At 42.1% G+C, this 14,714-nt stretch overlaps 1 protein-coding gene across 1 annotated transcript; it reads left to right on the top strand.

Annotated features, from left to right (window-relative positions):
* Positions 1-6,871: 6,871 nt before the first annotated feature.
* LOC147627610 (oleoyl-acyl carrier protein thioesterase, chloroplastic-like) lies at positions 6,872-14,277 on the top strand. The gene is made up of 7 exons (XM_086814518.1): positions 6,872-7,876; positions 8,528-8,661; positions 8,759-8,872; positions 9,043-9,138; positions 13,089-13,176; positions 13,310-13,378; positions 13,515-14,277. Exons 1-7 carry the CDS (start codon positions 7,409-7,411, stop codon positions 13,833-13,835), a joined length of 1,290 nt encoding a protein of 429 aa, XP_086670644.1. The 5' UTR covers positions 6,872-7,408; the 3' UTR covers positions 13,836-14,277.
* Positions 14,278-14,714: the final 437 nt, after the last annotated feature.

The raw sequence follows: 14,714 nt of genomic DNA, 5'->3' as shown, positions 1-14,714 counted from the left end.
CCCTATTTTGATGGAATAAAAATCTGTAAAAATACTCAAGCGGGGATGCTTTGAGCACACGCTTGGGGGGGCAATTGGGACCCAATCTGGTGTTCTCTCACGTTTGTGTTTTTCTATTGGCACGCTTCCCGAGGTCCAGTGTATTTTTTTGTTTCAGTTTGTTTAGCTATTTTGCATTTCCTTATATCAACATATTTAAGAGCCTTTCCTCTTTTCATGGTTTAAAGAGCCTACCAACTTTCATGTTTGATGCAAAAATAGAGAACATATGTAAAAACATCAAACTTTTCAACTCTTTGGGCCTTGTGGATGCTTGGTCTTTGAGATCTAGATGCGTCCACTCCAACTTCAAAAAAGGGATTGCCATCATCATGATCTACATTGATGCTTGGTCTTTGGGAGATGCTTCCACTCCAACTTTAAAAAAGGGATTGCCATCAACATGATCTACATTGATTTTGAAATCATCAATGACGTGCACATCACCACATCACTATTCATATTTTTCACCAAACCCCTTTTTGTGTATCATTTTTTCCCTTTGTCTTTCAGTAACTTTTTTATGTTAAAGGGTACTAGTGTCGCTCCAACTCATGGTTATAAAAATCAAGTGTAAAGTAGTCATGAGAGATAAATTAGAGATGAAGACATGTTTAATCCTTGTAGGGACGTGTGTTGTCCTTGTGTGAGGCACAAGTTCTCCATGGAGGAGAGGCGAGTGGCTATTAGTTGATATAGGTGAGGTATGTTTCGTGTTCATTTTCTCAAAGGTTAATAAAGGTTAGCGAAAATAAAATGGTCAAAGAAGAATGTAGAAAAAGGGAAAAAAGTGAATGATGCATGGGGATGAGAATGAGTAGATGTTGGTAAGTTAGGTGTCACTTGGAGTGCTCTTTGGAGCTAGCTATAAAATGATGTGATTGGAGTTCACTTTTATGAGAGATTGTTTATGAATATATTAATGTCCTTTATAGGATATTTGTTGATCTTTCTCTATAAGGGGAGAGGGGCATTATTGGGACTTGTGAGCTTACTTATACATAGCGTGGGTACTTGGGCAATCTAGTAAACTAGTTGTTCTATGATATTCACAATGTAAAGGGTTAGAAAATGCGTGAGCAGGTTTTGAAGTCATCTAACATGCCTACATTGCCATGGTGGTATGGGAGTTCTCTACTTGGTTTTGGCACCATTCTACAAGGTTTTGTAGTTCATGTAATGGTTTTGTAGCCTCATGTGCCATTTTCCAAGGAAAATTCACCAATTTTAATGTATGTGGCCACCAAGGTAAGGAAAAATGGTGGCCACATGCTTGGATGCAATGCACAAACAATGCCCCTCATACAACTATCTTCTTTAAACTTGATAAGTGCTTCTTTTTCCTAAATAAGATGGAGTTATCAAGTGTATTGCCAAAAGACCTTATAAATTAGATGTAATAACTTTTTATCATGTTTCCATGCAAACAATTGTGCAAAATCTCTAATTGAATCGAAATTGGCACACTTGGCACCATATTTGACACCGCACCCTTCAACTAGATTTGTCGTGTGCCCTCAAAATTGCGTTTTAAGTTACATGCATGTGTATGTATTAAGTAGAAACATAAAAGTCAAATTTTAATCATTATAGAGGAGGAAAATAATAATCAATGTGCTTGTGTTTCTAGATGACATATGTCAATTTCTTTTAAGTACAAATGTTTAAAGTAATGTGTTTGTGTTTCTAGATGACATATGTCAATGTCTTTTGAGTACAAATGTTCAAAGTATTGTGTTTGTAGATGACATATGTATGTGTTTCTAGATGTTTAGTAGTTGACAAAATTTGTGTCGATTGCCTTCATATATTCTTTTATGTATTTGTATTTGACGTGTTGACTACCTTAAACAAGTCTTCTTCCAACACGTAATGAGGTAAGCCTTGGTCATTTTAAGAGCATTTATAAGAAAATATATTACATGTTGTCTTACATAAAAACCTATTGGAAATAATTTATCATTTCATAAGTTAATTATTGACTGTGTATACTTTGAGAATTGCCACATCTTCATTGCAAGTAACCTCTTATCCTAGCCTTGCACTACATACCAAGGATTCAAAAGGGTTACGACTAAGGGGGCTATGTACACGACAAGAAACTCGAGAGTTGTAAGGGGAGTTATAAGTTTTAGGGTTTTTTTTTCCAACACACAAAGAAAGGCAACAACCGCTCACTCACACCCTACCTTCCTCGTGCTCCATGGCACCATATTTCTCAACCCCCCCCCTTGGTGTCATATTCCACACATGAGGAAGGTAGCTCATAAACATTGACTATACACATGCATTGAAACATGCTCTTTTCTTTTATAGATTCCCCACACATAAAAACATGCATACAAAAGAAAATAAAGACCAATATGAACCTTTCCATATGTGAATTGTCAATGTATATAAGTATAGAAATATCTGAGTACAAAATAATATAGTACAATTATTTAAGTGCAAAAATATTTGAGTACAAAAATATATGAGTATAATCATTTGAGCTAGGTGTTGGAGCTTGAGGAAGGGCTATAGTGCGTGGAGTTGGGAGCTTTGCTATTGCAAATGGCATTGAGAATTTAGTTACATGGCTACTACAATGTTGTATGCTACTTGTGGAAGTTCAATGCATGGATTGTAGTGGGTTGTGTTGATAATGGGAAGCTATGTAGCATCACGTCGCTAGCCTATGTACTATAGCCATATGTGTAGAAGTCGAAGCCGCTGTTAATGAGACTTCTGCTTCAATATAGAAGTTATGCCTTTAGTGCTTGAAATGCTGGAGGAGCTACCAATTTAGGACAACACTCCAACTATTAGACTTCTTCCTATGCTTAATGCATGGCTAAGGGGATTTTCACAAATGTTCATTGCCAAGTTTATTAATGGACCCACACGTCCAAGAAAAAAAGTTGGGGTTGATCAAAGGCATCTAGACTCTCTTTCATAAACATAAACGGAAAAGTTTTGATATTTATGTTTTCCCTCCCTAATAGGCAAGAAGTTGTGCTGCACTAAGTGGTTATAACGTTTGCTCGATACCTACTAGGATTTATTTGAGGGATGTGTGGTTTATGATGGGCCTATCCATGTTGAGCATATTTTTCCTCAAAGCTGGGTGTGATTGGGTAGGATTGATGGGGCACCCTCATGATTGTCCACGAAGAAATATTTTGCCATGGTAAAAAAGGGATAAAACGTTCAAAGACATTTGTGAATCATGCTTAAGGCAGTGTGTTATTGTTGTGAAGAAGAACAAACATAGTTGGGATGAATGCGACTAAGGATATATTTATTGTGAAGAAATGAATGCGGCTAACAATAGATTTAGGTGTAGTCCTCACAATGGAGGCCCATCATTGGTCAAGGGCTCTAGATATGGTTTTCTAATCTTATCACCCAAAGGTACCACACATGGGCATGTGAAAATTGGTAGGCAAGTTGGCAAAGTAGTTTGATTGAGATCTAGAAGTTGTGGCTTCACAAATCTTGGTGGCATGCATGTGCTTTGGTCTGCACTTAGATGCACAACGTACTTAATTTTGCTCGGGATTTGCTGTCTATTGTTGTCAAAAATGCTAAATAAAAGCTACTCTAGATACGAGGCAATGGTTTACCATTGAATTAACCTACCCTACCTAGAGTGTCCTTAGTAGTTGAATTCAAAGTGTAAACATGTGCTACTCTGTTGTACTATGTCACTTTGAGAACACAACTACTGGAAATGGCTCCTATGTCGAGCTACAAAAGGATGTTGGAGTACTATTCACCACCTGATTTAAACACACACTCTCTCTCTCTCTCTCTCTCTAATTGTTGGCACTAATTTTGGTGCCCATATGTATGTGCAAGGGTGCTAGAGGAAAGCATAAGGCATGCAAAGAGGTAAATTGAGGCCAAGGCAAAGCCATGGATGAAGGGCTAGCGAACAATTCTATGTGAAGAGGGACACATAAACATAGATAAAGGTGGAGGACAACCACATATGAGTTGTGTGCCTAGTGTGAATCAGGATGGTCATTTTATGAAAGAAAAAAAATAGATTCATCTATACTCATTTTCTTCTCCTTGAATTGAGTTGAAGCCACGATCTAGAGCGAGAAAGAGCTCATTTGAATCGTGAGTGTGATTAATTGCATGATTAGCTTGTAATTAACTTGATTTATGTTGGGTGATTATCACACTCAAGGAGAGTGTTAAGAGAGTAAAGCCGTGGATGAAGGGTGAGCAATGAACAATTCTATGTGGAGAAGACCAAATAAACATAGATAGTGTGCCTATTGTAAACAAGGATGAAAATAAGATTCATTTATACTTGTTCTTCTCAATGAATTGAGTTGAAGCCATGAGCTATAGATAAAGAGAGAGCTCATTGGGTTTGTGAGTGTGATTAGTGTGCAATGAGCTCGTAATTAACTTAATTTATGGGTGATTATCACACTTGAGGAGAGTGTTAAGAGAGTATTGAACTTTATGTTTTTTCTTGAGTTTGATTATCAATGGGAATGATTAAGATTTAATTGATCTAATTCACGAGTGTAGTTTTGGGGTTGATGGATGGTGTTCTTGACATGGATGCTCATGAATATTTGTTGTGCATTTTTTGTAATTCGATGCCACTCTCTAATCCATACACGAAGATTCAAATCCAAGTAGTGGCAATGTAAAATGTCTCCATCACTCACATAGAGGAGGCTAGTCACAATGCAAAATAACTCCACCACTCACATTGAGGAAGATAATCACTCACAAACCATCATGCTTATCACCCAAATCACACTATATGTACATGAGCTCTCCTCCATTCTCTCAAAGAAGAAAATGTACTAATAATTCACTTTTACTGGGACCTCGTTGCTTACACCCAAACTACACTTTATGTACATGAGCTCTCCTTTATTCTCTCAAGGAAGAAAATGTACTAATAATTCACTTTTATAGAGACCTTGTTTTTCACACCTAGGCACCCTCTTCCTTATGTGAGTGTTATCTTGGGCACCTTTGTCCACAATGTTATGTTCAATGTTCCATGCCTCTTCTATCACTAGCTAATGTGTCAACCATCTTCACATAACATGCTTATACACATATGTGGACACCAAAGTGAGTGCCATCACTAATCTAAATCATGATTAGTGATATAATCTCACATTGGTCTAATGGGCAAGAAAAGCAGGACGAAATCTCAATCTAGCTACCAAAAAAAGCCTTGATTTTAGCCCTAGTGACTTCAATACCATGCACAAAGTTGGGCAAGCTAGAAAGAATTAAAACAAATGTGCCTAATCATGATTGTATAACGAGAGTAATCAAAACTTTGGAGAACCTTTGCCTCCCCTCGATCATAAAAAAGGAGAACAACACCTTCCTCCCTTAAAAAAAAAAACACTGGTAACTCCTACCTCACTTTAAATATAAAACGAAGGTGAACATTTGCCACTTACAAGAATGTACCCTCGTGTTGTTCCCTCGTGCTGCTTAAATTGGCCCTAGTTGCTATAACATTCAAGATAAAGGATGCGTTTTGCTCCTCCATGAGCAAGCTATTCCTTGGAAGTTGCCATGTGACTAGTTATGACTAGTTGCGAGGTTCATCTTCTTCATCACATGAAATTCGTCGGGGCATGAGTGCAAGCTTTCTTCCTCTTGTGATGCTGAAAATTGGCCTTTGAAGATGAGCTGCAAAAAAACTCCTTTGTCACACTTGATAGTGACGGTTGGTGGGTTGTGAAATAGAACCATGTGATGCTTTACTGTTATTAATTGAAATAGAACCATGTGATGCTTTACTGTTATTAATTGAAATTGGCTCACAATTGCACTGTGTGGAAGAAGGAATTTCTCTTGTTGACTATTGGCTCTCTTTGGTAGCATGAGTTGCGCCTCACACATAATTATGAGACATATGGATTTACCTAGCAAATTAAAATGATATGGTGTCCCATAGTGAGTTGGGGTGCATTGAAATATATTGGCCCCTCTTGTGCAAAGAAATTAAAATTAAAATTTTAGGTGATGAAGAAGAAGCAAAGACAATTGCCACATGGCCTAAGCCCCACAACTCTAGGGAAATCTTACTCTTTTCAACGTGATTTCCAAAGTTTTTTTCTGACTTTGTAAGCAAAAATGGCTGGCTTGAATTTCACGGTAGACTTGTTTGACTTTCACAATCAAATTTGAACGAGAGAGTTTGTGTTGGCCTAAGATATCTTGGGTGACTCTTTGTCAAAGTAGTTTAGGGGGTTTAGATGTTTCTGTGTAGAAACGTCTCTAGCTCGTCATGCCAAGACCTATGAAGCAACACCTCAAATTGAGTCTCTCTAGGTTGAACAACTAAGAAAATGGCAACAAGATTTGAACTCCAATTGTTTCTTTGAAAGGCTACAGCTTTACCATGGACCCGATCCCATTTATTTGATATGATTTTTGGTCCTATTCAAATGTGAAGAACAACACCACATCCATCTTGCTGTGGGTTATCAAAAAGCTCATGAACCCGGTCAGCCAACGGAGCACATAGCTTAACAGCCAATGGTGGTTTATTCTCTAGAGCTTTACACATCTGCAGTGGAAATGGGTTCTTAGGGAAAAAGTGCATGGAATTTCTAGAAAATCGAGGGAGATCTCTCGCGCCCATGCTCGTGTGGACGGGGGAGTCTTCTTAGTCCATCTCCCTACAAACCCTATTTTCATAAAGGACTTGAGAGTTACGAGAAGCATGGGATGCGTGTGCGAACCCTTGGAGTGCCCACCCTATTGTCACAGAGGAGGTCGACCATAGGCGTGTAAACCCTATGGCCATTGGCCAAGATATATGGACAGGGCCCTCTTAATTAGACTCGTGCATTTAATTGCTGAAGGGGGGGTAAGTTGTAACCCCGGCGCCCGCCCCTCCTCTCAGGCACGAGTGACGAGAGTGACAGCAGGGAGGTGGGTTTATGATGTGGCGGTGCCGGCATCGACAAGCACACGGTAGGCCCTTTGCAGTGTCTTCTTGTCTTTGCCATTTTCTGCATGTCTCTCTTCAACGCTCCTCCAAATTTCAATTCGGAAGGAGGAGGTTTGCTGCTAGTTTCCCCCCTTCCTCCCTCCTCCTGCAGTGCCGCATAGCTGCATTTTGGCTCTGCTAACCTCTTCTCTGTGTGTCGTTTGTCTGTAAAACTTTTGCATAGCCATAGCCATAGCCATAGCCATAGCCATAGTCGTATCCTTAAGATCTGCACGGCCATTGCCATTGTCGTCCCTTAGCCGTAGCGTTAGAAGCTCTGCTCGCCCATAGCTAGTGACAAATTCTGCACAGCCACAAGCTCTGCACAGACACAGACACAGACACAGACACAGACAGAGACAGCCACAGCCACAGCCACAGCCAGCCAAAACCATGTTGGTCCGACCCCCTTTCATTCCTAACAAACCCCACCCTCGCCCCCCTGCGTGTTCTGAGCCTCTCAGATCTAACCCTAACTATAGCGATCGCGTCTCCATCTCCATCTCCATCTCCATCTCTGTCTCCGTTTCCAGCAGCCGCAGCAGCAGCAACAATAGCATATCGTCTTTCGCCATCGCTGCATCTTCATCACGGGCTACCGCAGAGACCCGCACAGCTTCTTCTCGTTCGCTTTCTTCTGGCAATGGCGCCCTCCTGAACCGCCTCTTACTCGAGGAACAAGAGCAAGAAGACCCATTTGCATCTGGCGAGCGCTGCAGCGCTAAATTCTTTACAACTGATCTGCGCCTGGGCGGGCTGGACAATGTACTTCACTCCTACAGCGAGAAGTTTGTGATCCGTTGCTACGAGGTCGGCATGAACCGCACTGCATCCATAGAAACTGTGGCTAACCTGCTCCAGGTACTCTAGATCTCCCTTGGCTCAAGAGGTTTAGTACTTCTCATAAAATTAAACCATAATCGTCAGTAAGAAGTGCATGCGTGCGTGTGTGCGTGCGTGTGTGTGTGTGTGAGAGAGAGAGAGAGAGAGAGAGAGAGTGAGAGCATAATGTACATAGACTTTGATCCTGAAATTGCGAGATTAACCATAAAAATGGGTCATTTTATTTGACTTCGTGGTGTGTTAGTCTACTCTCAATTTGGCTGGACCTTTCATACTTTAGATTAGCCATGCTTGGTTTTCTACAAGCCTGTGGCAATTAAGTTTACTGCATTTAAATCAACCCTCAAGGCTCAAATTAGGCCTTCAGCTTGGTTTGCTAATCCTCCTCAATTTCGTGTAAGTGAGACCAATGCAGGTACATGCCAACCCTCAATTGTGCTTTTAAAGAAAATTTTTACTGACTAATGGGCTTGATGGGATTTGATGTGCTTAAGATCAGGCTGTAATTGTGATCTTCAAAGTATTGAGTCGTCAATGGAGCGCAGTGCTGATGAATTGTAAACCCTCAAATTGGGTCTGATGTGTTGCTGAGGATGTTAGCCCTTCAAAACCGGTTAGAGGTTGTCAGGTCGTACTGATGGAGCTGCTTTGTTTTGCCCCGCTCTGTAGGAGGTGGCTTGTAATCATGCGCAGAGTGTAGGCTTTTCCACAGATGGTTTTGCCACCACTCCATCTATGCGGAAACGAAGACTGATATGGGTTACCACGAGGATGCACATTGAAGTCGACGAGTACCCTGTCTGGTTTGCTTTTTTCACCTAGTGCTTATGTGTATTGTGCCCTCTTTTTCTTGGAGTTGATGTGCATGTCAATCTGGTTGACAAATGAATGCATGTGTAGGGGGGATGTTGTCCAAGTTGAGACTTGGTGTCAAGGTGAAGGAAAAGCGGGAACAAGAAGGGATTGGCTACTATCCAATGTGGCCACTGGCAAATTCATTGGGCGGGCTACAAGGTAAGACATTCTTGAACTCTATTCTCTTCAGGTTATGAACTAGGCACTGCAATATTTCTCCACACTTGGAAACAAATGAATTGTAGCTAACTCATAGTTGGTTTTCTTTGCCTGGGTGATCCATTGAGGATGTGTTGATAGAATTTCTCCTTTGCATGTGTTGAATGCAGCACATGGGTGATGATGAACCAAGACTCCAGACGACTTTCAAGGATAACAGATGATGTGCGAGAAGAATATGCACAACATTGTCCAACTATACCGAGGTGTGTACATGCTTTTGCCAACGCTAACTTTATGGAATGCTGTTACGTGCTGAAGGTACCTGTTTATAACCATGGCAGAAGTTTGGAAATAGGGAGAAGCCTCTAGACTGTTAATAGTAGCATTTGAAGGAGAAAAACTAACTTGAAGCCTCTAGACTGTTAATAGTAGCATTTCAAGGAGAAAAACTAACTTTGAAAAGGCGAAATGTTTTTAAACTTGATCTGAAAACTTTGATGAAACACGATTGCATCATAGTACTACTTCAGGAGTGGAAGAAATGTCTTTATATGACACTTCATGTAATCCGAATGCCAAGTACTGCGTTGTATTTAATCAATATTAATGAAGTCGATTGTTTTGACAACATAAACGGAGTCCCACAAAGCACAAAAGTGATGTGGAACTAACTGCTTTCGGAGAGGCTATGCAGATGCGAAGAGATGGAATCCTGCTGTTTGAGCTAGTACTGATGCGGCAGCGGGTGGGGATTCCATCTCTCTCTCGATAACACCGCCTATCATCGGGAGAAGGGGAAGATATTTCTTCATGAGTCCAGGAAAGCAGATTGTGATGGGAAAGCTTGAGACACCAGCCAGAGGGTCGGATGCTGGGTTAAAGCCGTGCTGCCACTTCGCGAAGAAGGCTTGGCCATACACAATGTGATGGGGCTCAGTTGCATGACTCTATCTGATGCTATAGGGGAATCAAACTCAACCTGGTAGTATCCATGCCTCAAAAGATGAATATCAGTAATCTTGCCAGGCTCGCCGATAAGGCTAGCTTGCGAAAGATCCTTCAGCTGTTTGTATGTCGGGCGGCTACCCATAATCTTGCAATCCAGGGTGGAGGCCTCCAAGGAGGCGATTGAGCTAGAGGTCCTCTTCAAAAAAGGAAGGGCAAGGGACGACGGCCTCGGTCAGGGATGATGGAGTTGGTGCCATGGAGTCCTCTTGGAGGTGAGGAGACTAGAAGACGTTGACACTCATTGAAGAAAAAAGCTGCCCGAAAGCTGAAAGCACATGACGAAGGGGCCTGAAGAGGATAGGGCTTGGGGGGACAAAGAGGATCAAGACGACGGGAGCGAGTTGGCGAAGAACACGAGTCGGTGGAGCGTGGGGCTGGCAGACAAGAAAGAGGAAAAAGTGAGGTGGCAGAAGCAAAGGGGGTAAGGCTGCGTAAAGGACATCAAAGGTAGGGGCACACATGGAAAGAGAGGCAGCGGGCAAAGGCGGGAGGTTGGAGGGAGCTAGAGGGAGAGGTGGGGCGAAAAGGAGGGGAGGGTGCACAAGAGGTAGAGGGGGGGAGAAGGGCGAAAAACGCAGGCAAGAGGGCTGGAGGCGGGGGTGCACATAAGGCAGCGAAGGCAGGCGGGGAAGGGCTAAGAGGTGTGCAAGATTGGGGAGGTGGGAGAGAACGGGGGTTGGTGGAAACAGACAGTAGGAGGGAGGTAGAGCAATGCAAAGGAGGAAGGGGGGAAGACGCAGATGCATAGATGGGGGGAAGCACGAGCTTGCTGTTCAACGTCGTGCAGACTTGATACATTGAAGGAAGAGATTGGCTCACATGAAGCCAATTCTAAGGTAGAGAATTGCCAGGGTAGTGTTTATATACGTGAGTATATGTGGCTTCCTTGCCCAAGTAAATTGGCTACAACCACCCTTCCTCCATCAGGCAAGGATGAAACCTTCGCCAAGTCCTTGACCACAAAGGTGTGTTTGTTTTTCTTCAAGTTTACATATGTGGTAGGTGCATGTGTAGAACAAGAAGTTTCGATAGATGTCAAAGAGCTCTTTGGTTTTTTGGGAGGAAACATCGTCCACCAACATCAATCTCTACAAGAGCAGTGGAACCATATAGGATAGAGAGGGGTGAGGAGATTATCCAGAGGTTGGAGAGCGAGTTGGCAGCTAGTCACCGGTAGAAGGTCCAAGCAAGAAAGGCAACACATACAGTCCTAAGTCCATCCATAGGCGAAGTGCAATCGGAGGGAGTGTTAGTGGATGCCGTAAAGCTTTCAAGAGAGGAAGTGGTATCAGTGACATAGTTTCCAAGGAAGGAGTAGATTTTGGAGGATGTGCCGAAGGAGACGACACTATCAGGCTTGGAGGTGTTCTAGACAGATGGAGGACAACCCATTGTAGAGTCCATTCGAGTTTTTGAGGACAAGGAGGAGTCATCAAGTGAGTTTTCGACTTTTCTCTCCAAATCCATTGAGGAGGAGGATGAGATGAGCGATTACGCAGAAGTGTCTATCATGCTAGTTGAGCATTAAGAGGCAGAGGGTCGCTCTAGTGCTTGCAATTCTCGAGGAGGCAAGGGTGGAGACATCATTGGTGAGCGGCAGGTCCAATAGCCATGCTATTGGAGTTGGGACTGGTATGTGGAGAAGAGAGCGAGTTTGCTAGATGATTTGTACCGGGTTGGAGCGGTGGAGCATCATTTGCACCCGTGCTCTAAGTTAAGCAGGAGGGGATGTCATGTGCATACTCTCCCGAGTTTGACGTGGACATGCTTCTACCCATTGGCTAGCTCAGAGGTTGAGTACGTGGCCAGATTCATGCCTTTGTAAGGGCTATTGTGCGAGTTCATTGTAATATTGTCTAGGTGGCCAATGAGTGTGGAGAGAGGTACTGGGTTATTGTGTGAACACACCTAGTTGGGTATTATTATTAGGGTTGGTAGCCAACTCACCAACATTAGAGACTATAAATAGGAGTCTAGGCCTTAGTCACATTCATTCATTGATCAGCCAGTCATCATTCAGTCATTGAGAGCTCAAAAGCTATCATTGAGTATCTCTATTCAGCATTGTATTTTCTTCATGTTAATAATACATGGTAGATTAGGTCATCTCTCTCTACTGTATACAGCATGAAGAAGCAACATTAGAGACTATAAAATAGGAGTCTAGGCCTTAGTCATATTCATTCATTGATTAGTTAGTCATTGAGAGTTAAGAAGCTACCATTGAGAGCTCAAAAGCTATCATTGAGTATCTCTATTCAGCATTGTATTTTCTTCATGTTAATAATACATGGTAGATTAGGTCATCTCTCTCTACTGTATACAGCATGAAGAAGCAACATTAGAGACTATAAAATAGGAGTCTAGGCCTTAGTCATATTCATTCATTGATTAGTTAGTCATTGAGAGTTAAGAAGCTACCATCGAGACTTGAGTATCTCTATTCAGCATTGTATATTCTTTATGTTAATAATACATGGTAGATTAGGTCATCTCTCTCTACTGAGTATTCAGCATGAAAAAGCAGAAGCTTGTTTGCATGGGTTTAAGTCTTTGATTAGGTGCTAATCGCAATCAATCAATCATAAACGCCAATCATAAATGCATCACACACACACACACACACACACACACACACACACACACACGAGCGCATGTGCAGGTATGAAGGCATGAGGAAAGTAGCATACTGTTCCGTGCATAGGATCAATTTTCCTTACCCACATAAACTTGGCATGCTCATCTTCCTAGATAACAGTAATCATGGTTTTGGAGGTACTCTGAATGCAAAAGTATGGTCACCCCATTTAGATCAGGTACAACCCCACAATCTCAAGTCTCATCGCTGTATGCCAAGTGTACCAGTGTACTAATGGCAAGCCTTTCTTTACGCTTTGGTGTGTACTAATGGCAAGCCTTTCTTTACGCTTTGGTGTGTCCGTGTTCAAAACGTAATGTTTAACACCTCTTCTACTGTATGTACTGTTATGCATGAAGCTGACCATTACAGTTTCAAACGGCAAGGCCTATTCTGGCTTTGGTGCAGTCACATGTGCACTATTCGGGAATGGGTACACGTTTCTTGTTGCTTTTAACACGTGCGCACCTGTGTGTGTGTGTGTGTGTGAGAGAGAGAGAGAGAGAGAGAGAGAGAGAGAGAGAGAGAGGCGTTAAGGCTCCCCAAAACACTCCCATAATGCTACAGGTATGCATTCCCTGAAGAAAATAGCTGCAGTTTGAGGAAGATACCAAAGCTACAGAATCCAGCACAGCATGTCAGATCCGGCCTTATGGTACGTTTTGACACTTGTTTTCTAGACCCAGCAGCATGTTTTAATCCTTTTTGTGCTATAAAACTGCTTGTGTTTGTTTGTTTTTTTTTGCTTTTTGTTTTTTGGCTAATAGTCTTCTCTGAAATGTGTACAGCCAAGACGAGGGGATCTTGATATGAATCAGCACGTGAACAATGTCACATACATTGGTTGGATTCTAGAGGTTAGTCTTTGCAGTGTGGGGTGCCTGTGTGGTAACTCTGTGCTGTAGTTTGCATGGTTACTACGCTCTTATTAGCTGCTGGCTTCTAGCTGCTAATTTTTTTGGGTTTTTTTTTTTGTTCTTTGTGTTCCACTAGAGCATGCCGCACAATATAGTTGATACACATCAGCTACACAGAATCACCCTTGATTACAGGCGGGAATGTAAGCATAGTGATGTGGTAGATTCCCTTGCAAGCTTGGAAACTCGCTGTGAAGAGCTAAGCAATGGAGTGTATTCACAAGCTCCTGCCCGTGGAGATGGGGCTGCTATCAATGGTTCAGCTCGGGGCTCAAAAAAAGCCACTGCAGAAGGCACTGAGTACTTGCATCTGCTTAGGTTGGCAGGTAGTGAGATTGAAATAAATAGGGGTAGGACTGTATGGAAGACAAAATCTGAAAGGCCTCAACAACACTAGGTTCATTCTTAGCGTTTGGTTGAGGTCTTTTGGCAGTTTTTTTTGAGCTGGTGCTCACAATTTTTGCGCTGGAGTTCCCTTCGGCACCCACGTATGTCAGGCAGCTTGAGTCCATGATTGGCAGCAGGATACTCCCAGAGTTTTGCAGCAGGATTTTGACTTGCTGACTGACATCTTTCATGCTGCTGCATACGTGGGCGGTATAATCTTGCTCAGAATGTAATTATATAGCTTCCGCAGATCGGCCCGGGGAAGTAGGGCGCTCTCAAGTAGATGGACAAGATTTTGGATTCAGAATGATGACTTCAGCGGGCTTGATTTCTTTTGAATTCTGGCTTTGTTGTGGTTGGTGTCACAGTTGAAGTTAGGTGTTCAGACGAAGCTACAAATTTTGGTGCCAAATTGATTCATTGGATTTTACATGGATATGGGAATTCACACGTGGAAAAATTGGCCATTTTTAACTTCAAAAACAGATACTAATACTGCAGTCTAGGTTCATGTATGATGGTAATTGTGATATGGCTTAGGCAATATGATAGTGAAACTTACTGCTTTGGCCACATCAATGTCTTCCAAAGTATCAAATCCTAATACTGCAGTCGAGGTTTATGTATGATGGTGAAACTTAATTGTGATATGGCTTAGGCAATGTCATGGTGAAACTTACTGCTTAGGTCACATGAATGTCTTCCAAAGTATCAAATCCTTGTCTGCAAATGTTACATGCATATACCACAACACCCAACACCACCCTTCACCCACCCAACCACACCCCCCCCCAAACAACCACCACCAAAATAGTAATAATAATAGTTGACTAACGTGATATTCATGTCTTAATTATTGATACTTAGGATAATTAGATGATTTTAAGGA

The sequence above is a fragment of the Cibotium barometz genome, chromosome 20 (assembly GCF_041138505.1).
Source record: "Cibotium barometz isolate CiBa-2024 chromosome 20, ASM4113850v1, whole genome shotgun sequence".
Classification (NCBI taxonomy): Eukaryota; Viridiplantae; Streptophyta; class Polypodiopsida; order Cyatheales; family Cibotiaceae; genus Cibotium; species Cibotium barometz.
Note: the sequence above shows the minus strand (reverse complement) of the source record. Positions and strands in the feature narration are given on the sequence as shown.

Coding starts and splice junctions, on each gene's coding strand:
- LOC147627610 (XM_086814518.1), top strand. CDS start 7,409: ATGTTGGTCCGACCCCCTTTCATTCCTAACAAACCCCACCCTCGCCCC. Junction 7,877..8,527: donor CTGTGGCTAACCTGCTCCAG/GTACTCTAGATC, acceptor CCCGCTCTGTAG/GAGGTGGCTTGTAATCATGC. Junction 9,139..13,088: donor CATTGTCCAACTATACCGAG/GTGTGTACATGC, acceptor ATAATGCTACAG/GTATGCATTCCCTGAAGAAA.